General features: G+C 56.8%; 1 protein-coding gene and 1 long non-coding RNA gene across 11 annotated transcripts in view; one reads left to right on the forward strand and one right to left on the reverse strand.

Annotated features, from left to right (window-relative positions):
* The window catches only part of RPS6KA2 (ribosomal protein S6 kinase A2), a 404,289-nt gene that overhangs the window by 65,407 nt on the left and 313,954 nt on the right, over window positions 1–24,928 (reverse strand). For all 10 annotated transcript variants that reach the window (XR_013159470.1, XR_013159471.1, XM_077120826.1 and 7 more), the window contains 6 exons: window positions 23,580–23,659; window positions 19,849–19,955; window positions 16,542–16,579; window positions 13,444–13,586; window positions 7,441–7,511; window positions 6,020–6,108 (listed from right to left, as the gene is read on the reverse strand). Coding sequence is in view for 8 of the 10 variants with exons in the window: in XM_077120826.1 (XP_076976941.1) it covers window positions 6,020–6,108; window positions 7,441–7,511; window positions 13,444–13,586; window positions 16,542–16,579; window positions 19,849–19,955; window positions 23,580–23,659 (528 nt within the window). In the remaining 2 variants the exon portion in view is untranslated. The remainder of the gene's footprint in view (window positions 1–6,019; window positions 6,109–7,440; window positions 7,512–13,443; window positions 13,587–16,541; window positions 16,580–19,848; window positions 19,956–23,579; window positions 23,660–24,928) is intronic.
* Window positions 20,326–22,979, forward strand: LOC143650258 (uncharacterized). The gene is made up of 3 exons (XR_013159472.1): window positions 20,326–20,536; window positions 22,377–22,479; window positions 22,646–22,979. It is a non-coding gene; the product is annotated as an uncharacterized LOC143650258 (long non-coding RNA).

Here is a 24,928-nt window from a genome sequence, read left to right on the forward strand (position 1 = left end):
CTAATCAAAAGTTTCTGCCTACAGTGTTCAATCAAGGTTGAAAGAAATGGCTGCCCACATAAGATAGGATAAGGATTAAAACATGGCTTTTCTGGGGTATACAATAGCTTCAAAAAGGCACATAATGACTGCTTAGCTGTAGCTTTAAAACAGCAGAGTGATGCCTGGTATTGCTCTGGAAACAAATTAAAGTCCCTTTGAAAGGCTCTGCTTTTTGGGAAGGTTTTGCTTGGATTTATTTAATGAAATTATAAATACTGATTCTCTCTCATCTCTCACTCCGTTTTTAGTGTATATATAAACAAATACATTGTAAAGTCTTGGTTCTTTCTTATTTTACTTGGGTTGTCACCAGTTCCTACTTCTCTGGGTCCTGGCACTGAATCTGCTCCAGCTATTTGAAAGGATAATCTTAAGGCCTGGCATCACCCAGAAATTTTCCAGAGACATGCTACTTTCAAATGTCACTGTATTCACACTGTCCCAGTGTGATGTGACTGTTCATGGGGGTTGGTATATTTTAGTTTTTGTCTTCTTGGATCTGGAGGAAGAAGTTCTTTATTTCTGTCTTAGAAAATCAAACCAACAGAGTATTACAAGTTAATTTTATGATAGCTTTGCAGTAGCATGTGCCCGTTAATATAAAATGTTTCAGATGCCAATGAATAAATGGAAAGGTATGGCACAGATTTCATGCTGACTCCACTGGAAAGAGATGTTAGTGTTTGGAGAACAAAGAAAAAACAAAGTGAATATTCAGCCTCTTTTTGGGGATCTGGGGTTGGTAGGTATGGGGTGAGAGAAAGGGATACGGGAGGGAGAGAGAGGGGAAAACCAGGGTGGGGGAATTCCCAGCTTATTCTGCATTTTCTAAACACCAAGAGGCAAATGAAATGCCATTCTACAGGACTCCAGTACAGTGGGGTCAGCAGAGGAACCGTTGTAGGTCAGCGCGTCACAAGGGGTGCCACACCAGTCTGGGACCTGCAGCGCGGTTTCCTAGCATCTCCGCAGCTGCCTGAGAACAAGCATTCCTGAAGGAGCAGGTACCCCAAGGCGCCCAGCGCTGCAGGGTTCTGAGGAGCATGGGGTGGGAACTCGGACCGCGTGGGCGCCCCACCTGGATGGGCAGCCTGGGGAGGAGTCGCGGAGGAGGCCGTGGAGGTAGGAGGAGCCGCGGGGAGGGCTGAGTCCCCTACTGCCCGAGGAGCCGATCCCCGCACAGCCAGCGCCCAGAGGTCAGGGCAGGCTCTGCGGTAGCCTTCAGGGTTATGGGTAGAGAGGCCGGTGGCTGAAGAGCATCCTCGCCTTTTCCAACGTGCTGGCATCAGGAGGCTGCGTGCATCCAGCAGCAGGACAGCACCCAAGGCTTCCGGGAGAGGGACAGGGGGTCCTGCCATCGCACAGAGAGGCGTGCTTTCTCCTCACAGAGCCTGAGAGGGCCAGAAGCAGCGGTGCTCCAATCTGCAAAGCCAAGTGCAGGGCCTGCCAGGAACTGGACGAGAAGGACCCTTCAGCCCTTTTGAAGATCCGAGGCACATCACGTCTGGTTGAGGGGAGCCATGGACCCGCCTTCTCAGAAGCCCAGGGAGCATGCTCCTGCGGCCCGCTGCCCCTCTGCCAGGGCAGCACCAGCTGGGAGGGGTGCGCTGGGCTTCAGGCCGGCCAGCGGGAAACGACCAGTCCTGCAGCCATGTCCATTCTTCCTCTGCAAGGGGCACGTGTTAGCTCCAAGCCCGCAATATACCGGGGTCAGGACAAACCTGAACCTTCTGAACCAGGTCTTGTTCAAACACACGGTGATGGATGCACGTTTCACAGCAGTCACGGAGCCAAGGGGGACGAGCGACGTGAATGTGTGGGACATCTGACACGTTAAACAAATGCAAGATCCTGGAACTCAACAGGGGAAAAGTCTGTTGTAAAAGGTGCTGGGCATGCACCCAAACAGCAGCAGCTGTCGAGCGTGGCGGATCCGAAACACGCACTGTGGGAAGTACCGGGGACTCCAGCATGAGCACCTTTCTCCGGTGCTGTCTTGTTTTCTTTCTCTCTCCTCCCTCCCTCTCCTTCTTTTTTGGCTGCATGGGCCGGGAATCGAGCACGGCAGGTGAGGGGTCCACCACTGAAGCACCCGTGCACCCTTTGCTTTAAGCAATTTCGTGACAAGGAAAATGGGTTGGGATGGAATGGGAACCTCAATGGGCAGGCTCCAAATAGGTCCATCATCTCAGAGCCAGGTAGTGCCTTCCATTCACTTCTGTTCAACAAATGTTTACTGGGGTCTCTGAGTGACCAGGGAGCTAGGATGTAAAGGAGAACAAGACACAAGAAGCTCATAGTTCACTGCATTCCTCCTGCGGCCAAAATTCCCACCCTTTCTCCTTGACTCCAATGACAGATGCTTGCTTGCCCGGCCTTCCTCTCAGTTTAAGCACCACGTGGCAGAGTTCTCACCAGTGAGAAGCCAGGGTTGTCCTGGGGGCACCTGGCTGCGTGCCGCGGCCTCCCCTTGCTCTGCCTGAACCCCACTCTCCGACAGAGGACTCCAGCCCATGGGGTCAGGACCTACCTGACCGAGGCTCATCTAACGGACGTAGGCCCTCTTACACCGGGCCACGCACGCAGGGGGGCTTCAGGTAACGACCAGTTTCTGGCCCCTCCTCCCCACAGGGGGGACGGGAAGGTGTGGGCAGCGTGCGGCGGTGACGGCAGCTCAGCACCAAGACGCACGTGGCACCAGGGATGTTTTAGGTTGTATGGATGTTCCGGGTGTAAAAACTAAAAACACAAAACAAACTAGAAGCCTGTGCAGGGAACCCTAAGGTAAATGATGGCCTAAGTTAACGGTGAAATTACAATAATGTTCCTTCATCAATTGTGGCAAAGGAGCCGCACCACTGCAAGGGGTTATAATAGGGGGGTTATGTGGCAACTCTGTACTTTCTGCGTTTTTTCTGCAAACGTGCAAGTTCTCTAACAAATGTATTAAAAAAAGAAGCTTACTTACGTGATGCTCCCCACCCCCAATAGTTAGGACAGACATTTACAAGATTGGAGGAACACGAGCCGGGGCTGTAAGGCATGGACTGCGGGTTCGGAATTGTGTGGAAACGCCGCGCAGAGGGGTCCACGTGTGTTCACGTGGCTCATGGCTTTTCGAAACTAGATGGAGAGGCCGTTGCAGATCCGCTGGCCCTGGCTACAGCTCCCTGCACGGGCACCTGGGCCCCTTTGTACCGGAAAGGAGCAGTCGGCACTCCTGCCAGCCTTCCCCAAACATCAGTGGGAGGTGCTCAGGGTGGCTCAGACCCAAGAGCCAGCGGGGCCCGGTGGGCAGCTGTGACCTCAGAGACCCCGTAAGAGACGGAGCAAGGGCCCTACAAGGACTCAGTGCAACCGAGGCACTGTGTGTCCTGACATCTCAAAACGCAGTCCCAGCTCTAAAATACTGCCCACCTCCTGCACGGGAGGGGCCACACAAGCGGGAGTGGGGTGGGCGTGGGGTGAGGGCTGTCCACCTCGGGGCCAGAGGACAACGGCAGAAAGCTGCTGCCTCCAGGGCAAAGCCTCGGCCCCGGGGACGGGGTCCCGGGTGCCGCGACAGCCCTTGCGCTGGCCCTGCGGCCGTCCTGAGGCAGAGACCACCCGGCAGTGGGTGGGCGTGGGGGGGGGGGGAGATTCCAGGGTGATGGAGGCGGATGCAGGGGCCCCAAGGGGTTACCAGGGAACCTGCCAGCCTCTCCACTGCTTTCCTGGCCGGCTCCCAATCCAATCACAACGTTAGGAGGCACGCACCCTCCCAACAGACTTGTGGGCGGTGCTCAGGGAGCGAACCCGCAGCTCTCCGCGCGCAGGGGGCGCACAGCCCTTTCCCGCAGCGCCCCCACGCCACAGCCCGCTCGGCCCCGCCCAGCGCGCGCGCAGGAGCGTGGCCGCCCCCGCGGGTCCTGGCCTGCTGCCCTGCGGACGCCGCTCTGCGGGCTGCGGGCACTGCGGTCTCGGCCTTCCGCTCGCCGCGCTCCTCGCGGGAAACACTCCACCAGGCGCAAACTCCCCGCGCGAGGCTCACGGACAGCGCTATGGACAAGCCAGCTCACTTGCATCGCGCTCCTTCCACGACGGTCCCCGGAGCAGAGGTGGCGGTGGCCCCAGGCGGGGCAGGAGGACGCCTCTTGTGGGGACTCCCCTGGCAGAAAAGGGGGCACCGGGATGGGACAATTCTGTACTTCTGGGACACTGATTCTTTCTTCAACCCAAGAGTATATGACGGGCATCTTTCGGGTTAGTCCCTGTCCAGCCAAGTTCTCATCAGGGTATTTTGTCCATGGACATGGGGCCATTCTAGAGACATTTCTGGGTGCCACAGCTTGGGGATGTAGCCTCAGGGGGGCAGGGCCGAGGTCTGCTAACGCCCCGCAGGGCACAGCACAGCCCCCACCCCAAATGGACAGGCTGAGTGGGAAACCTCCAGCGTCTTCTGGATTGTCACCTGGGGTGGGGTGGGGGGCTTGTCTTCTGTCCTCTTTCCCCGTCCGCTTCTCGTCCAGGAAACAGGTGGCCACGGGAGGGGGCTGTGCACGGCCAGCTCCAGACCAGATTCCACGCGGCTGAGAGCACTGGGCACCTCCTCTGGGTCTCATGAGGGGCACATCTCAATGCTCTTAGCTGCTTCCTTATTAGGATGCTGTGTCTCTGGGTCTTTGCTAAGCAGAAATATTTTCAGCATACCTTTTCTATACATTGTGCCCACTGGCACAGGCGTTTCTATAGGATAGATGTCAGAGGTAACATTTCTGGGGGTAAAAGGCAAGTATTCACTTGACATTTTGACGAGTTTCATCACACCGCCGACGCGTGGTCCAACCACACCGGGCAAGTGCATGGGGGAGGCTGCTGCCGCACTGACAGCTGTGAACTGGTCCAACCACACAGGGCAAGCGCATGGGGGAGGCTGCTGCCGCACTGACAGCTGTGAACTGGTCCAACCACACAGGGCAAGCGCATGGGGGAGGCTGCTGCCGCACTGACAGCTGTGAACTGGTCCAACCACACAGGGCAAGCGCATGGGGGAGGCTGCCGCACTGACAGCTGTGAACTGGGGGCAAAAGGGGCATTTGTGGTTTTAGTTGGCTTCCCCACAGGTCAGTTTAGGTAAGGTCTGCCCTCCTGCCCCGACATGTCCTCCTTGGCACTGAGGGCCCCTCCCGGGACAGTCATTCCTAGTGACCACACGCAGCATTCACAGCAGCACTTGGTGACAGCGAGAAATGGCTTTCCAGGATTCTGCAAGGCAGTGAAAGCTCGGCAAGCGGGAAAAGATGAGCAGTAACGAGCTCCTGGAGGGTTCTTAAGTGGAGGTTTTAAGAGCCAGTTACTTGTAGGAGAATTGCCATTTAAAGGCAACTGGGATACTCTGTTTCTAATGAAAAGAATTATTTTGAAAACAGACTAGTACTTTGCACATGTTCCTGCAGATGTTGGCTTTAATGCGTTAGAATTTCTTAATTAAAGGGGGATTAAATTAAATGCAGCTGTTTGATTATCCTGCCCTTAATTCAGAGTTCCAAAAGTAAGGGAAGAAATGTGTACAAGAATTGCCACCATTTTGTAGTCAAGCCATGGCTTTGAGGAACCAGCTGACAATTTGCAGCGGCTAGAGGGGGGTCTCACGAGGCCACACAGACCTCGGGGGGTGGACGTGGGTCAGGTGCACGCTTCCCGCCTCTGCTTTTGGTTCTGCATGGGTGCTGGGGGCCCTGGCGGGCCAAGGTGGGGGCTGGAATGAGTGGGGGGGGCCCAGGGCTGGCGCTGGGGGGCAGGCCGGGAGAGGGGCACCCCCGGGAGGGGAGCAGGCTGGAGGAGAGCCCATGGTGGACAGGCAGGGAGGCTGGGTCGGGAGAGGGGCACCCCGGGGAGGGGGCGGCAGGGGCGGGCAGGCAGGGAGGCTGGCCCGGGGTGGCCAGGCGGGGAGAGGGGCACCCTGGGGAGGGCGGCCGGGGCGGCCTGGAGCTCCTACCGAGCCGGTTGCTGGGGTTCCGCTTGAACAGGGCTCGCAGCAGACTCTGGGCTTCGGGGCTGAGGAACTGTGGCATGCCCAACTTGGCTCTGAAACACAGAATCGCCACCCAGGGTGAGAAGGACCACGGGGCAGGTCGGTGCTTTTCTCCAGAGCTTCTAGATTCTTCTGGGTCACACTGGGTGGGGGGCTGGGCAGGGCAGGGGGACTTCCTCTCCTACCCGGGCAGCAGGGCGCAGGCACCTGATCTTAACGCCCTTTTACGCTCCTAAAAATGGTTGAGGACACCAAAGAGCTTTTGTTTTTTGTGAAATGAAATTAAAACAAGAATTCAAACAAAAATTTTAAAAAGTGACAGTATTTGATAATTCAAATGATCAACATTTGACAAAAAGCGCTGAGATGTAAAAATACTATGACCGTATAAAAGTAACAACAATGATCCCATGAACATAACATTTTTGATAAAAACTGTTTCCAAAACCAGAAGCCTGCGTGCGCTCCGCGGCGCTGCGTCTCCTTCTGGAAGTTGCTCCCTGACCTGGCGGAGGCAGCGGGTCCTGTGCGCCCCCACCCCTCGGGTGGGTCTGAGGTCCGCGTCTGCCAGGAAGACCCCCCGACAGGGTCTCCGGACCCAGAGCCAGTGGCCATGCGCTGGGGCCGCTGTAGAAGGGCCCCGCCCCGCACGGCTTCCCGTGTGACCAGCGGGGGGAAGGCTGGGAGCCCGCCCCTGCGGACGCCGACGGGGAGGCGGGCGCGACACACGGAGACGCGCTGGGCTCTGCAGTGCCAGGGTCGCTGCGCCACTGCCCGGGTTCTGTGTGAGCCAAGAGTGCCCGGCTCTGCACGCGGGGGGGTACTGTCCCCACTGCTGGCGCGTGGGACCCGCTCAGCAATCAGCCCTTCTGTGGGGCGCTCAACAAAGGTCAGAGAGAGCGGACACCACGCGTCTCCGAGGCTGGGCAGTCTCTGCTGGGTCAGAAGGGCGCATGTCGCTGTGACTCACATTGGTGGGTCAGAAGCGAATTCCCTCGGAGTAGGGGCCTGCGGACGGCCGTGAGACAGAGGGAAAGGAACCCCGGCCGCCCCCCACGCTGGAGCCCTAACCCCTGCTGCTCTGAAGCTGCAGTTGGCCTCCTCGAGGTCAGCCGTCACCCCACCTCCGGGGGCCAGCTCAGAGGACGGGGCCGGTGGAAGGCACTATCTACGGTGGCGAGCCCTCCAGAACTGCTCACCCGCATCAATCCAGCCCGCAAGGGGCCCCGCCGGCCTCTGCCCCCTGATGGCTCACGGTCCCCGGTGATTCGGGCGCCTGGCGGCCTTTCACCCACCGCTCCTGCCGGCCGAATGAGAACGGCCGCAAGGACTGAGGCGGGCCGGCCAGCCTCTGCTGGCCCTGGGGTGGCAGCCCTCCTACTCACTTGAGGATGAGGGCCATGGTTTCCTTCCGGTCCTTCCCTTGGAACGGCAGCGAGCCTGTCAGCATCTCGAACTGCAGAAGAAGACACAGGCTGGTGACGCGAGAGCTCGACAGGTTAGCAGGAGACCCCTACAGAGCAGTGTGACCGACACTCAGGACAGCGAATCATTCAGGGCAGGCACTGCTTGCAGCACAGCAGTGAACAAACCTGTCCGAATGGAGTTAGATTTCATGGGATGAGGCAGATGCATGAGAAGTGGCATCGAACCTGCACGAAGTAGGTGCCAGGCAGGGTGGGCGCCAACCTGCCCACCAGTTGGGAGGGACCCTGACTTCACTCTACAAACAACAGCTGATAGCAACAGGTAACGGCACCAGCAAGCTCTCAAGCTTAGGCTGCCGCACGCCAAAAAGGACAGCTGGACGCCTGTGGAGAGAGAGCTCGTGATCAGAGGACACGTGGTGCCGTCTCCGAGCGCCGCGTTCCTCTCGCGTGAACCTCTCTCGGCACACGCCGCTTTCATTACCTGGAATCCGAGAGACGGTTTGGCGGCCGCACGGTCTTACCAGGACAACGCGCACATCTAGCCACCTCAGATGAAAAGAACTAGGGCTGCACAAGCACAGAAAGTCCACTTAAAAAAGGGAAGAGCCCGATCTAATTGAAAAGGGCTTTAGAGCGATGCTGCCGTTCCATGTCTTTCATGTCAGTTTCAATGACAGGAAAGCAGCCTTGATGCAGCTGTTCATAAACCGAATATCTTCTGCCCTAGTCTTGAGTTTTAAATATCTCTGCCCCTTTCAGATTTATCCCACAGTAGTTTTCCTTTACAGTACAAAAATCTCGAGCGATACAGGAAAGTAGAAAGACCAAACTAACCATTCACAGTCCTATTCTAAAGAGAGTCACAATTATTTTTTCCTTCTAGTACTTTCTTTTCAAAATAGATAAGATCTGCTTTTCACTGGATAATATAAAAACTTTCAATGTTTATTATAAAATCTTTTTTCACTTTATCTGTGCTTGTGGCAAAAGATAATAGTTTATTGTTGGACACAGGGTATTTCCAATTTTCTGCTATTGTAAGTGATACTGGAAAGTACATAAAAGTTTTCCTACATTTTAGAATTTTTCTTATGCCAGGCTACCAGGAGTGAAATTACAATGTGAAAGAAATGGATGTATTCAATTAGGCCTTATTAATGTTACTGGTCTGCTCCCTGAAAACAACTTTTTACAAAGAATTTTTAAATTTCTGTCAGATCTGATGGTTGAAGCCTCTTTCCTTACATTCAAGTTTCCTCTCCATCCTGTGCATTAAGTGAAGACACTCAGGATGGATAAACCTATAGGCAATAAATAAATAAACAGATCAATAAATAATAAAATCAAGAATAAGGAGAGTCCAGAAGAGCATTAAAAATAAAAATAATTAAATTGAAAGGCTAGAGTACTCCAGCAAGTGAGACACCCATCTGGTATTAAAGGAGGAAAGCTGGGATCACCCAAATGAAACATCTCAGAATACGGTCATATCCACTAAGAAGAGTCCCCGCCTATTTTGGTTCTTCCTGCTTTCCCTCTTTCTTTTCTTCTTGCTTTCTTGAGTCTGCTGTCAACAGCACTCGGGAAGGGGCGTTTTGTTAGAATTGGCCAAGCGCAGTAAGAAAGCATCACTGAGTCCTGCCACAAAGGGCACCCTCCCTGCCGCCGCATGCCGGCCCTGGCTGATGGCCCAGCATGCAGCGGTTTGCCTCGAGTCCGGCTCCTGATGCCGACTAGCGGTTGGGGTCCGTGTCCTTTGTGCTGTTCTCTCCTTCTCCCCCTCGCCCTCGCTTCCTGTACAGCTAGATAGAAGGGCGTGGTCCATTTATTACCCCATGTAACTGCTACATGATGCCATCTGCGGGTGCTTAATCTATGCTTCTTGACAATGACGCCAATAAACCTCATTTTTCCATTCCCCACGAGCCATGGGATTTGACTTCTCACCAGCCTGTCAGTCCCGGTAATAGTCAACTTTCTGTCCATTGCGGAGAAGAGAGATCATTTCAGCATTAGCATCCTGCAGAAAGCCTCTCAGGAATTTTCAATTGCTTAAGTGTCACTTTAAATCAGAGTAATTTCTCGTTTCCCTGGGACACTGCATAGCACGAGCTTTTTGCTCTAGAATTGTGCAAAACCAAGAAAGATGGCCAAATTTTCTAGGCCAATGGAAAAAGGCCACAGGGACATGAGAGTCCACACCTGGACCCATGCTGGGTGGGCACTACAGGTGATTCATTCACAAATCACCCCGCAGGTAAGGAGGGGACCTGCAGACACACCTGTGATCAGTTACCGTGCTTCTGAGCAGACATATAACTCGGTGTCTCTAAGCACTGGTTCCCTAACGGGGGACATTCTTCCCCAAAGGGACCATCTGCCGTGTGTGGAGAGATTGCGGTTGTCCTGGCACCTGGTGGGCGCAGGCCAGCGACGCACTGAACACCCCCCCACGGCTCAACCCTCCCCCAAATGCAGCACTGGGGGTGGGAAGCCTGCTCCAAAGGGACATCTGTGAACCCCAAACTGACCGGGGGTCACAGGCACAGCAATGCTCCCGGAGCCTCGAGCGAAGGTGCCAGCCTCTGAAAGGAGAAGGTTCTGTGAAAGGGAGCCGAGAACTCAGGTTTATTTGGCTGAAAATACCCTTAAAAAGACACCGAAGGCAAGTTAAATTTTAAATCTGAAACTAGGCAAGGACAGACACTACTAAAAGTGGACTGTTCTAGGCAGTGGCTGTGCTGGGTCAGCGGGACGTGGGGGGCTGCAGTGTGCTAAGAAGGGCAGCCCCACACATGTGTGAGTGTGTGTGTAGCGGTGTCTGCGTGTGCAGAGACACACAATCACAACTTGACTGCCTGCTACACGTCAAGCCCTGCTGTAGGTGCTTCACATGTAAGGACGTATTTAGTCTTCAAAACAACCTCGTGCGGGAGGCGCTGCCCTTTGTGAGGGAGCTGGCAGCGCTGCCGGTGTGCGCAGCTCACACACGCGGGGGGTGCAGGTGTCACGTGCATTCTCTGCCAGCGGCCAGGGAGCAGCAGAACCTCCTGTGGTGTCCCATGAAGCCAGAGCAGGGAAAGGCTACGTATGAACGTCCACAGAGAGGAACCGATGTGTCCTGAAAATGGACGTGCAGGCTAGTATGAACTGTGCTAGCCATTTCCTGAAGCTACTGAGCGATTGCTATTTTTTGATGTTCTTTTCTAGTAACAAGTAGTTAGCAGTGGGCTTTCAGTGCGTCCACAGACAGAGGTTTCCACCACCAAGGACATTTCCATGAGCCCCAAGGAGAAACCTGTGGGTTTTCAGAAGTGACGATGAACCTGCCTCAGCAAGGAGACTCAGGGAAAGCGTGGCATCTTCTCTAGCAAAGTCAGGGGCAGGTCTCACCACTACACCCATTCCTTTATTACAGAAGAGAATTCAGAAGCAATTTCAGATGCCAAAGGAAGTGCTGCAAACACGAGGTCATCATACTCATTGCATCTGCTGAAAGCTGATCATCACATGGGGTCAAGAGAATTTGGTGGGCAGGACTAAAGAAGGATGTGTAATGGGAATGAATTTTTAAGAACAATTATGTGAACTTAAATCAATCACATGTTCCTGAGCCTTAATGTCCTTTTCTCTAAACAGGGAGAATAATCTTTCCTGCCAGCCTTACAGATTTTTTTGTCGCTCAGATCAATCGTGAAACCACGCACATGAGGATGCTTTGTGAACTCCGAGTGCCATGCACATTTGCTGTCGGCATTACAGTGACACCTCTCCTACTTCAGGCAGGTTAGTAAAATAACGGGGTTGGCTCTGCTGACCGAGAAGCTAAGCGTATTAGCGTTTTTGATTGAAATGATCAGACTATTCCATCAAACTGAGGGCCCAATAACAAGTATTGAGTGCTCAGTGGGAAACGTCGCTGGACAATCCTTGGTGTTTTTCTTTCAATCTTTTTATGCGACTTTACTGGTCACGTTTTTTCTCAGCTTCTCCATTTACTTGTTTTGCAAAAAATTTAGGCCAGAAACATTTTTTAAAGGAATATTTAAAATGCTTACAGAATCGATTTTATGGCCCACTGTCCTAATATAAGCAGCAGGTTAGAGGAACGTCATGTACGTGCCTCCCTCTTTGCAGAAATCTCCCAGAACTAAGCCAGGGGGTTCTGAGTTGTGGGGTTCTCAGGCTGTCAGGCCTGCCCGGCCCCCCTGCTCGTTCATGGGTAGCAGTGGCCGAGGCGGGAGCGGCAGCGCTTGGACTTCGGTTCAGGAGGAAAAGGGCCACCCCTTTCGGACCATTCCCCAGCTCACTGCACCCTGCCCTCTTCCCTAAGGGCTCCGTTTGGTTTTAGGGGAAAACGTAGGTGCTGGAGGCCACCCAGGATGGGGCAGGCTGAGGAGCAGGGGGTGCGGGGAGGCGGGAGTCACGCCCCGGCCGCGTTGGGTCCGCTGCCACCCGCCGGCCACCTGGGCCTCGGCCCATCAGGGTCTCAGCAAATGGCTGCCCGCAGCTAGAGGTCTAGGCCCCCAGCCCAGGCTCCCACTGCACAGAGCGACAAAGGAAAGGAAGCAGGAGGTGTGGCGTGGGGGAGGGTGAGGCCCATGAGGGCAGTGCCCGCGGTAGCGGCTCCCGCACAGACCCTTCCAACTCGGAGCACAGAGGAGGGCTGGGGGGGGGTCGAGCCTTGTCTGGGAAACTTCTCACGTGGACAGGAAGGGCCTGTTAGCGAGACATCATCTAATGCCTGGACGGTCACAGAGCAGAGCAGCAGTGGCCCCCACGAGGCCCGAGCGCTGCTCTGGTGGACGCGGGCAATGCTCTAAGGTGCCAGCCGCAGCTTTTGCCCTACCCCTGGATGTGCTGGGGTCTGCCCATGGGGCATGGGGGTCCTGAGGCCTCGTGGCTGGTGCACAGGAGGTGCGCACTCCGCATCCCAGCTCCATCAGCCGGCGGCCAGTTTAGGCCTGAGCCCAGGTGACCAGGTGGTGAGGGCAGCTGTGAGGTCACCTGGGACCAGCCTGAGGTCTGCCCGGCGACGCCCCTGACCCCAGAGCAGAGCTCAGCGCTGCAGCATCCCCGGCAAGGGGCGGGGGCTGGCGGTGGCAAGAGCAGCTGCTGCTCCGCTATCGGGTATCTAGAGGGAAGCTGGGTTTGTGACCCTTGCACTGGGCCGTGCTAGCCGAGTGGCCTTGGGTCAACTGACACTCTTTCTGCCTCAGTTTCCTCATTTGTTCAGTGCACAAGAGGTAGGGGCTGGAGAGCCCTGGGATGCTGTGATCCTGTTACCGTCCAAATGCCAGCTTCCCGGACTCCAGGGGTCTTGTGTATGAGGAGGGCAGGGCAGGCACCACAGTGGGGGGCAGGGGGAGGGGAGGTCCATGCTGTTTCCATCCAGCTCCAGGTGGCCCAGGCAGAGGGACCGCAGACGTGCTGCCCTGGACACCCGCTCCTCTTTGCCCCCTGGCCAGCGCATGAGCTTCTGGGCTGGCACGTGGCAGTGTTTAGCTCCCTGTACATTGTGGTTCGTGTTCACTTTTATGAGCAGGATTTTATGACTAGGGTTCTACATTTGAAAGGAGGAAAGTAACCTGGAAGTCACGATCCCTTAAACCCCTTGTGTTAAAGCCGTTAGAGCCATTAGTGCCAAGGAAGATTTGACCATCAACATATCTGCTTTCCTATTTGAAGACAGCTGCCTTTTTCCAGGCCTCGGGGTTTTCACTTTCTGGTGGCAAGAATTCAGGATGGCCAAACAAGGACGCTGCAGAAAGAAATGACCGGGCAGTGCAGGCGCAGGAACTGATGGGCCTCTCTTCCGCTCAGGTGCGAATGGATATAGGATTTGCACACTTCGAGCATTACTTCCTTCCCTTCACTCCAGGGTCTCTGCACCAACCTAGAGTGGGACCAGGCATGGGGACAGCTGCACCCCCGGGGGAGGGCAGGGGAGGGGCTTACCATGAGCACGCCGAACGACCACCAGTCGGCGCTGTGCGTGTGTCCGCGGCGGTTCACCACCTCGGGCGCCATGTACTCGATGGTGCCGCAGAACGAGTAGGCCCGCTTGTCAGGGTCCACGGCCTCCTTGCTCAGGCCGAAGTCTAAGTGCGAGACAGACACACAGACTGGCTCAGAAGCGGGGGCGGGCGCAGGACAGGCCCAGGCAGGGCCTAGGGGGGCTCAGGCCCTTACGTGAAGTCCACTGACCAGGCCCCGTTTATAGTAATACCACTGGCCAGCACTGCACCCCCTTATATTAATAGCACCGGCCAGCACTGCACCCCTTTATATTAATACCACTGACCAGGCACTGTACACACCCCCCCCAATATGCTGCAGGAACCCCCTCCACAAACACAGGCATTATCACATCCCAGCATGTGTTTACACCCCAATTCAAAATCCACAAAGTACAGTGAATTCTTTCTGAATCCACTATTCCTGGACCACTTTTCAAACAAAATTTAGAAACTGCATGTCTAAGCCACTGATATGAGTCCCTAGAGCCCCTCCTTGGCTGCTGAATTTCTAACAAGCCTGCTGGGTGGGATTTTTGCCCCAGTGCTTGTGTCCAGGAGGAATCTGGGGCAAGAGGGCAGCTTGGGGTGCTGCCTCCCTGGAGGGGAGGGACGTGGCTGCTCCTGAGAGCCTGGGGCCTTGGGAAGCTCTGCACATCAGGGTGGGTGAGGTGAGAATTCCGTTAAATTTATAGCCTCCCTCTGATGTACAAGTTCATGAGAAATAAGAAAGTCTCCCTTTAAAAACATCTCATAAATATTTATCATGCCATTATCCTGTGCTCTGTCCTAGGCCGGGGACTCATGGCATGAACAGGACATGACCGGTTGGTAGGGAAGTGAGGCCAGGGAGGATGAGGCAGGGAACAGCCAGCCCAGGGTGGTGCTGGAGCTGCCAGGGGTGGGGAGAGAAGAGGGCAGGGACGGCATGGGGAGCCCCGAGAAGAGGGGAGGCCCAAGGCAGTCCTGGAGGATGAAGGACTCCCAAAGGAAGCAGCACATGGGCTGAAGTCGGAGGGGCAGGAGAGTGAGGCAGCATCGGGGTGCAGGGAGCAGGGCAGGGCGGGGTGCAGTGAGTGTGTGGGGTGCAGGGGAGAGGGACAGGGTGCAGGGAGTGGGTGGGGTGCAGGGAGCAGGTCAGAGTGCAGAGAGTGGGTGGGGTGCAGGGAACAGGTCAGGGTGCAGGGAGTGTGTGGGGTGCAGGGGAGCAGGGCAGGGTGCAGGGAGTGGGTGGGGTGCAGGGGAGAGGGGCAGGGTGCAGGGAGTGGGTGGAGTGCAGGGGAGCAGGGCAGGGTGCAGGGAGTGGGTGGAGTGCAGGGGAGAGGGCAGGGTGCAGGGAGTGGGTAGAGTGCAGGGGAGCAGGGCAGGGTGCAGGGAGTGGGTGGGGTGCAGGGGAGAGGGGCAGGGTGCAGGGAGTGGGTAGAGTGCAGGGGAGCAGGGCAGGTTGCAAGGAGTGGGTGGGGTGCAGGGGAGAGGGGCAGGGTGCAGGGAGTGTGTGGGGTGCAGGGGAGCAGGGCAGGGTGCAGGGAGTGGGTGGAGTGCAGGGAGTGGGTGGGGTGCAGGGGAGAGGGGCAGGGTGCAGGGAGCGTGTGGGGTGCAGGGGAGCAGGGCAGGGTCCAGGGAGTGGGTGGGGTGCAGGGGAGAGGGGCAGAGTACAGGGAGTGTGTGGGGTGCAGGGGAGCAGGGCAGGGTGCAGGGAGTGGGTGGGGTGCAGGGAGTGGGTGGGGTGCAGGGGAGAGGGGCAGGGTGCAGGGAGCGTGTGGGGTGCAGGGGAGCAGGGCAGGGTGCAGGGAGTGGGTAGGGTGCAGGGGAGAGGTCAAGGTTGGGGAGTAGGAGAGTGTGGCAGTGGCAGGGTGCAGGGAATGGATCAGGGTGCAGGGGAGTGGGTCAGGGTCGGGGTGCAGGGAGCAGGGCAGGGTGCAGGGAGTGTGTGGGGTGCTGGGGAGAGGGGCAGGGTTGGAGATCAGGAGAGTGTGGCAGTGTCAGGGTGCAGGGAGTGGGTCAGGGTCCGGGTGCAGGAGAGCAGGGCGGTGTCAGGGAGAGGAGGCAGTGGAGTGTGGCGGAGTGCACAGAGCCAAGGGGGCTGGCTGGGGGCGTGGTGTAGCAGGCAGCGCTGCTGTGGTTGCTTCCCAACACCCGTGCCCTGGAGACCCTGCCTGTGGTAGCTGCGTGGTGCAGGGCCTCTGCACCTGAGGTAAGGATCCTGAGGTAGGAGCCTGACCTGGGTTATTTGGGGCCAGGCGAACACAGAGCCCTTACAAGGGGAAGAGGGTGGAGACAGGGGATGGAGCGAGAGGTGCTGCCCTGCTGGCCTCAGAGACAGAGGGGGTTGTGAGGTAGAGGTGTGGGTGACCTCAGGGAACCGGACAAGAGCAGGACAGATTCTTGCCCAGAGGCTGCAGAGAGGACACATGAGCTCCACCTGCTCTTGCCCAGGGGGACCCATTTTGGACTTTGAACCTCAAGAGCTCTAAGATGGTACATGTATGTTGTTTTAAGCTGCTAAGCTTGTACTCATTTGCTCCAGTAGCAACAGGGTATCGTGGAATTAGGGGTGTCCCGTGTGAGCTGGACTTGGGGGAGTGCAGGACAGCTGGAGGGATCCGAGGGGGCGGACGGGATCATTTGAGCGGCACCGGACAGGGAGAGCACAGCACGGGGCTGCACAGCGAGGCTGGGTGTGAGCCTGTGTGAGAACCGAGCAGCAGGGTTTGGGAAGGAAAGACCCTGAAGGTGGCAGTGCTGAGGTGCAGGTTGTGGGGAAAGCCCCAGGGGTAGTGTTGCTGGCCAGGAACGGGAAAATGCAGGGCACGGAGAGGAGAGAGAAAAGAAAAAGAAATTGCAATCAGAAGATGAAATAATTTCTAAATGCATATGGATACATAACTAATCCATATGCTCAGTCGATTCAGCAAGATCGAAGGCAAGGGTCTAAGATAGCAAATATCACTGTGGTCAGGAGAGTTCAGCTTTGAATTGATCCCCAAACTTTCCAGGACTGACACGAAGGCACAGGGGTAACTGCTGTCTTTGACAAACCTGTGATCTTTATATGTCCCTCTTCGTCCAGGAGGATGCTGAAAGAAAGGGAAAGAAAACATGTGCTTTAAGGAGACAGCAACTTAAGAGGCCCGCCAGAGCTGGGAGCTGAGAGGGGGTGCAGAGGCACGGCCGTCCAGGAACACCAGGGAAGCCTGACCTGGGCACTCCTACCTGTTGTTTGGGGAATGTGCGCTTTCAAGTTACTGCTTCCCAAGGCAGCAACTTCTGTTAGGGGTCTGTGGCTCTTTGGGGAGGCAGGGGTACATGGTTTAAGCAGGCAGAAGCCACGGGCACAAAAGCTTAGTGAGCCCCTGGGAAGGTATGGGCACTGGCAGCCGTCCTGCATGAAAACAGAACTGAGGGGTCGGGGCTGGCTCTGGCCCAGGGAGACCCCGGAGCCGCGGCTGAGCCCGCTGCACCTCTGCTGTGCCCGCTGCACCTCTGCATCCAGAGACCAGTGCCTCGGCGTCTCCCGCAGACCTTTTCCCTCTCCTGGGACTGAGGCTAGCCTGGCTACAGGGAGCATCCCGAGTTCCCTGGAAGCCCTGCCCCACGTGTGGCCTGAGCCTGCAGGACTCCTGTGATTAGCCAGGTTTATTTGCCATAAGACCTGGCCCCAAATGTGTGCCCCTCCTCTGACCCAGGGTCCCTGTCTTATCCCTGGATGTGGCTGCCTGGACTCCCCAGGAATGAGATTTGCTTTGCTCCTTTCGCCTCTCCTGCTGCAGGGCAGAGAGCAACTCCTTGTTAGGAAGGGAGGAGAGTCTGTTACAGGGCTGGAGAGGGGTCAGCGCTGAGTAGGCGCCTTCTGTTGCAGGGCTAGAAGGGTGAGTGCTGAGTAGGCGCCTTCTGTTACAGGGCTGGAGAGGGTGAGCACTGAGTAGGCACTTTCTGTTTTGGGGCTGGAGAAGGGTGAGCACTGAGTAGGTGCCTTTTGTTACAGGGCTAGAAGGGCAAACACTGAGTAGGCGCCTTCTGTTATGGGGCTGGGGAAGGGCGAGCGCTGAGTAGGTGCCTTCTTCCTTGAACCTCCTGCTGGACTCGAGGGCTGTACTGCCCACTGCCCCTCTCTTGTCCTGTGATTAAATCCTGTTCCTCCAATCCCGCCCCCCCACCCCCCCAAGGAAGAGAAAGACCAGCAGGAGAGCCCACCTCCTTCAATGTCTCTGCCCTGGGATGATATGGAACAGCTACTACTATGGAAATGGGGAGGGAAAAACAACAGTGTAATTAAGATGGCAATTTATAATTACAGAGCCAAATGTTTTTATCTTTGCTTTTCAGTTATACTTAATCTTTACCCAGAAATAAGCAACTTCTAAAATTAATTCCCTAATAATTCTAATTGAACAACAAGACCTTTCTCTTCAACGCTGCAATTAAATATTACTATTTTTAACCGCAGGGATGACTTTGACCTTTAAAAGACTGGAGAACAACAGCAGCTGCTTTAATACATGCCTGGGGCAAGCTCTGCGGAGGGAGGGCTCAGTCCAGGGCGGTGGGTCTGGAGGGGTTAGGGAGCAGCGCCGCAGGGCGTCCCTAACGGGATACACCTGGGGGGGGCAGCAGTTAAAGGTGCTAAGGGGTGGCGGGCCAGGTCCCAAGAGAGTGCCTGAGTTAACAGATGGTCTAGGTGCCAGGTCAGTGGTTTGACCTCTGACATCTGGCCGCATGCTCCCCACCTCTGAAGGAGACAGTTGCCATTCTCAAGAAACTGTTCTTCCTGTGGATTATTAGAGATGGGGCTTTTTACGCTATTTTAAAACTGCATTTACAGGGGTTGCTCCCAGTGGCCTCCTTTGTTTGCAGCTACGTGTAACCCAGGGCCCGCCGCGCGCTTCCAGGAGCTGCCCACGTAGGCCACGGGTCGGGCTTCTGGGCGTGGGCTGGGACCCTGCCTGGCCACGCGTGAGCCCGGGGCTGCCCTGCCCCGCCCACGGCTGGGGGTGGGTATCCACTGTCCGCCCCATGGGCAGTGGCTGGCGAGGGTGAGCAGGACTTCCCGGGTACCGCTGTGAGGCCAGGCTGCCGGAGCCCGGCCCCCAGCTGCCACGTCTCCTCTCTCCTAAAAGGGCGACGCGTGGTTCCTGTGACAGCTCACACGGGAAATGCAAGGAGAAAAAGAAATCGGAAATAGGAACACTATTATTTTGGAGGGACTGGTTTATTTTTAGAATAGATTAGCAAAGTATATTCGAGGTGCTCTTATAGGCTTTCATGGCAAACGGACACAAATCTTACTGGAATTTAGGTCTGGGGAGTTCTGATGCCTTTATTTTTTTCAGAGTTAAAAATACTTTCTTTGAAACTTTTAGAAAACACCACGGGGGCTACAGCTAATACAGAGCCAAACTTACCCCCGTTTACCTGAGGCTGTTGTGCCAGCTGCCAGTACCGTATGGCTCAGCTCAGGCACCTTTAACCGCAGGGATGTGAAGTGACCCGGGGTGACCAGTCCCTGACCTGGGGGACACAGACCGACGTGTGGCGCCCTCTGTCCATCGTATGTAAACTGTACCTCAATAAGGTCGATAAACACCAAGCCCTTGGGTGGGGGGCAGCTTTAAGAGCAGAAATGTGACAAACACTGCCCTCAGCCAGGGAAGCAAGGTCAGACCTGATAGTGACAAGCCAGGTGGACAGTATTTGCCCTTGATATGAGGCGAGGGAATCCACTTTACTTCTCTGTCTTCCTGAGGAGCCAGAGCCCAGGGGAGTCACGGGGGAAACATCGGACATATCCAATTTGAGGGATATCCTACAAAACGCACGCTCACTACTCCTCAAAATCATCAAGTGATACCTGTTTTTATAGATAAATTCTTGGAAGAGTTAATCTGACTTGTCACCTAGAAATGCACCAAATAGTTAATTAATAAACAGCGAACTGACCACTTTCCTGGGCTTGCTGGGGTAGCTGCAGGGACAAGACGACAGGGAACAGAAGCGGCGAGGCAATGCCACAGGAGTGGAGTGCACCGCAGGCAATGGGGGAGAGGGGGGGTGGCGCAGACCCAGAGCCCCTCAGTCCCTCCCCCCCACAGCACCCTCGGGCATGTGCCTGCCTCTCAGACCGTTCCTATGACGACGCGATGGCAGAGGGCCCGAGAAACTCCCCTGCAGGTGGGCAGGGGAGACCTGGGCCCAGGAAGTGGGGTCTGCTGGCCTCTTTGGGAACCCCGCTTCCGCCATGGCATGAGTCCCCAGGCCGATTTTCTGAGAACTGCTGAGACGCGGCTGCCGTTGGCAGCAGAGCCAGGCTCGTGCGCTCGCGAAGGTCCCACGCGTTCCTCCCACTTACTTCTCTGGCTTCAGGTCCCTGTAGATGATCCCCAGCCCGTGGAGGTGGTCCAGCGCCAAGGCCAGCTCAGCCAAGTAGAACTTGACGTCCTCCTCCGTGAACATGACCTGGGAGAAAAGGAAGGAACGGGGTGCTCGCCCTCCCTCGTGGCCTCCGCACGGTGCGCAGCAGGCAGCCCCTGCACAGCCCCGCCTCCGGATGGAGGATTGAGGGCTCTGGAGGGGAGCGGGGGCAGGGGGGAGCGGCAGGTGAGTGGAGAGGCAAGGGCTGTTGGGCAGGTCGGGCCGCCAGGCACGGTTCCCCCTCACCTTCCGTTCTTCTCACCCCCAGACCGCTGGGCGACGGGGTGCTTAGCAGGAGGGACGAGCTCTCCCCTGCAGACCCCCGCCCAGGCCCAGCCGGAGGGTGCACGGGGGCGCTGGGGCAGGCTGGGAAGGGGCGGGGCCCAGGCCCCTACACCTCCAGGGCAGAGCTCGGGCCGGGCTCAGGGGCACCAGGGGCCGCGAGACGGGGGCCAGAGTGGTCACAGAGGCTCGAGGTCAGGTGCCCGCCCTCCTTGGTGACACGGCTCTGTCCTCAGGGGGGGATCAGCAGGTGCGGCCCGCGGCCGCCTGCATGGGAAGCCACGTCCTTATCCCAAGCCAGTTCTCAAAGGCGCCGTGGGGAATCTGCGTCCTGCAGATGACAGGTCAGTCCCCCTGCTGAGGCCTCTCCCGCGAGGCGGGTGTGGGAAACGTCAGCTGGTCACGGGGGTCGCGGGGCAGGCGGGGTGAGAGCAGGGTGCCAGGGAGCGGCTGTTGTCTGTTTTCCGGAGGAGACAGACTGGGCGCCTACCAGGGCCCGGGCAGTGAGGTGGGCGGATCTGGGCGGTGGGGTGGGCGGATCTGGAAGGTGAGTGGTGGGCAGGCCTGGGCGGTGCGGTGGGGGGGGTCTGGGAGGTGAGTGGTGGACAGTCCTGGGCGGTGCGGTGGGGGGGTCTGGGAGGTGAATGGTGGACAGTCCTGGGTGGTGGGGTGGGGGGGTCTGGGAGGTGGGTAGTGGACAGGCCTGGGCAGTGCGTGGGGGGGTTGGGGAGGTCTGGGAGGTTGGTGGTGGGCAGGCCCGGGTGGGGGGTGGGGGGGTCTGGGTGGTGGGTGATGGGCCTAGGCAGTGGTCAGTGGGTGGTGGCCGGCCCCAGTGGTGGGCGGTGGGGTAGACAGCCTGGGCAGTGGTAGGACGGCTGTGGCCCCAGCTGCTGCTCCTTGCTTGGCGTCCCTGGGTCCTGTCTTTGTGCCTGGCCAGTGTCTTCTCTGGTGGCTCTTTCTTTTCTCAGTGGGTCAGTGCCTGCAGGGACCTGCTCAGGTCCAGTCCTGCTGGCAGTCAGCTCTCATCCACGTGGCCACACCTGTGTCCTGCCTCGCCATGGATGGTGTGTGGGCTGACGCACGCAGGGACCTCCCTTCCCTAAACGTCCTGCGCTGGGGACTCATGTCAGAGCCCAGGCTCCCCCCAGGGAGTGAGAAGGCTCAGGCACGGCCCTGAAGGCAGGAGGTATAGGGGGGCCGGCTGGGAGTGGGGCACCCCTGCTGAAGGAGGGAACACAGGGAACACAGAGGACAATTCCCTGTCCCTGTGGGCCCCGGGCAGCCTCTGGGCCACATCTGACAGCTTTGCTTCCCCTTGAAATAAAGGTTCTCAGGGAGACAGACTTCCCTCCTGTGAGGGCTACAGGGCTTTTTGTTAATTACAATTTGCTTTCATAGTTTTTTTTTTTTTAATTAGAGCAGTTGTGACTTTGCAGAACAATTGTGCCAAAAATACAGGGTCCGTAAATACAGGTTTTCCTTTCTGCTCAAGCCCAGCCCAGGGCCTGGCTCCCTGGGGCGGGCAGGACAGGTGTGTCTGCGGCTGCAGGCGGCCGAGGCTCAGGTCCCCTGGTCACCCGTGGGGACCAGGTGCACACGGTGCAGCTTCTGCCCTGGGAGGGGCTCTCGGGTGGGGGGGGCGGCTCTGCTCCTCCAGCCACATCCCAAGAGCCCCCAACATACCCGGGGCACTGCCTGGCCGTGGGCAGGGGGGCGGCTGCTGGGCCCCTCACTCTGCTTCAGCCAACAGCTCTGCTGATAACATCACTTTGGGGGGTTGCTCAAGATAAAGGGGCCTCCCCCTCAAAACAGGTAGGGTCCCTGCTGGAAAGGGGCACTGCAGGCCACGGTTAAAGTCAGCTCAATAGCTCAATAGCGCAGGCATTCCGAGCCTGGCCCGTGCTTTTCCTGACAGGCTGCTGCGCTTGTCAGCATTTTATACGAAACAATAATGAATAACCATTAGCAAGCCCAGCCTTCTCATGGCTGCTGGCAAATTCTGCTCTCCCTGTCCCCACGCTGCCAGCTGCCCGCCCCGCTGAGTGCCGCGTGAGCGATCCTACTCAAGGCCTGGCAGGTCAGGGGTGGCCCCGGGCGGCAGGTCACCGAGGGCCCCAGGGAGCATGGATGGTGCACGGGGACGCCACTGCAGGGGACGCCACCGCAGGCTCTGGACCTGCCCAGGCACCAGACCTCCCTCAGTGCGAGCGGTCAGCTGAGGGCCCAGGACACCTGCCCACGATGAAGAGGCAACTGAGGAAAGAGCCCTGGGCCACCACTGCAGGGAGTAAGTCTGGGCCCGTCCCCCCACGCAGGGTGGAGGGCAGGGTATCCCCACACTCAGGGTGGCTGGCAGGGGTCCCCCACGCAGGGTGGCGGGCAGGGTGCCCCCACACACAGGGCGGCGGGTAGGGGTCCCTGACGTGTCCCTCACTGTGCCTGCTTCTCTGCAGGAGACTTTCTGCTCAGCTGTGAGGATACCAAGGGTCCCACTTGTGCTTGCTGCACTTCTTTAGAACCAACACACACACACTGGTACACACAACACGCACAAATATCACAGATACACCCACAAATTACATAACACACAGAGCTATCACAGACACACAGTACATACATATGCAACCCACAAACATACACAACACGCACATACATGGAGAGATCACAGATACACGTCCACTCAAACATATATAACACACACACAGACATCACACACAAACACAAAGGCCACCCACGCAAACATACACAACACACATACATACACAGATCACACACATACGACACACACATATACACAAACATATATGCACGACACACTCAAAAACTCAACAAATATCACACACAAATACACAACACAGGCGACACAACACACACAGATATCACACACATACACAAGACACTCACAAATACAACACACATATCACCTGCAAACATATACGTGACACTCAAACTACACAACACACAGACATTACAAAAATACACACCCAACACATTCATATATACAGCACATACACAGATATCACAAACATATATGACACAATCACAAACATACACATATCACTACCAAACATACACATCCTACACATTCACACACCACATAGGTATTACACACAAACATACACACGACACATACAGAGAACACACACAGATATAAACATATATGCTACACACTCACAAACATATACAACACACACACACAGTACCCAAACATTCACAACACAGATATCACATGCACATGACATACACATATACAACAGGAGAAACATACGTAATGCACACAGGTATCACACACACACTCCCACACACACAGACGTCCACAACACGCACGCACACAGATGGAGACGCACAGACTGCGTCCCGCCCCCTGCCCCTGGCCGGCCCGCGTACCTCTTTGGAAAGCCTGGTGAACAGATCCCCGCCCCGCAGAAAGTCCAGGGTCAGGTACAGCTTCCCCTCCGTCTGGAAGGCTGCGGGGAGAGTCGGCGGTCAGCAGGGGCTCCGAGGCTCACGCACGGCCCTTCCAGAAGCCCACCGGGGAAAAATGATGGCCCCTAATACATTCTCTCTTGACTCTTAACAGTGTTGAGGATCTTTCCCTTTTCCTCCCCACCCCTCTCCCCGGCCTTCCCTTTTAACTCACAAAGGGACTGGAAGACGCCCAGGGAGAAAAGAAGGGGCACTTTCAAAGGTGTTCTCTGTCCCCAGGTAATTGCAGGCCGAGGCCCGGGGCCTGTCCACCGAGGCTGCCTCTGCGGTCAGCTGTGAGTGCTGAGGCCGCCGCCCTCCCAGGCCCTCTGCACTCCCACTTCCTAGGACCTGAATCCTCTGATGTGGCCTCAGGCACCCAGTGCTGAGCCCTGAGCCCTGGGGTGCCCGATGCTAAGCCCTGCAATAAGCCCTGAGCCCTGAGGTGCCCCGTGCTGAGCCCTGAGCCCTGCATTGAGCCCTGAGCCCTGGGGTGCCCAATGCTAGGCCCTGCAATGAGCCCTGAGCCCTGGGGCACCCTGTGCTGAGCCCTGAGTCCTGCATTAAGCCCTGAGCCCTGAGGCGCCCCGTGCTGAGCCCTGAGCCCTGCATTGAGCCCTGAGCCCTGAGGTGCCCCGTGCTGAGCCCTGAGTCCTGCATTGAGCCCCGAGACCTGAGGTACCCTGTGCGGAGCCCTGAGTCCTGCATTGAGCCCTGAGCCCTGAGGTGCCCCGTGCTGAGCCCTGAGCCCTGCATTGAGCCCTGAGCCCTGGGGCGCCCCGTGCTGAGCCCTGAGCCCTGCATTGAGCCCTGAGCCCTGGGGTGCCCAATGCTAAGCCCTGCAATGAGCCCTGAGCCCTGGGGCACTAAGTGCTGAGCCCTGAGCCCTGCACTGAGCCCTGGGCAGCAGCGCTTGCTGATCCAGCCCTGGCAGGTGGGAAGAGCTGAGGGGGGCAAGTGCCTCACAGCCCCTGCCATCAGGTCCAGTATCCTCGACCTCACACGTAAGGTGTTGGGCTGGGGGATGTCCTGAGATCACTGCCTACAGCAGAACTTATCTTCTCATGTGATAAGTGTGGGGATTTTACAAACACAGTCTTCAAGTAGAAAACTCTGTGCCAGAACTATGTCTGTCTCTTGGACAGAAACAGAGAACAAGCAGATTTTGATATAACCCAGAGTCTGAGATGAAAGCCTCTGGAAGCTGCCAATACTAGCTGTAAGCTGCTGGTACTAGCTGTAAGCCACCGGGTACTAGTCATAAGCTGCCC

Source organism: Tamandua tetradactyla, chromosome 11 (genome assembly GCF_023851605.1).
Source record: "Tamandua tetradactyla isolate mTamTet1 chromosome 11, mTamTet1.pri, whole genome shotgun sequence".
Lineage (NCBI taxonomy): Eukaryota > Metazoa > Chordata > Mammalia > Pilosa > Myrmecophagidae > Tamandua > Tamandua tetradactyla.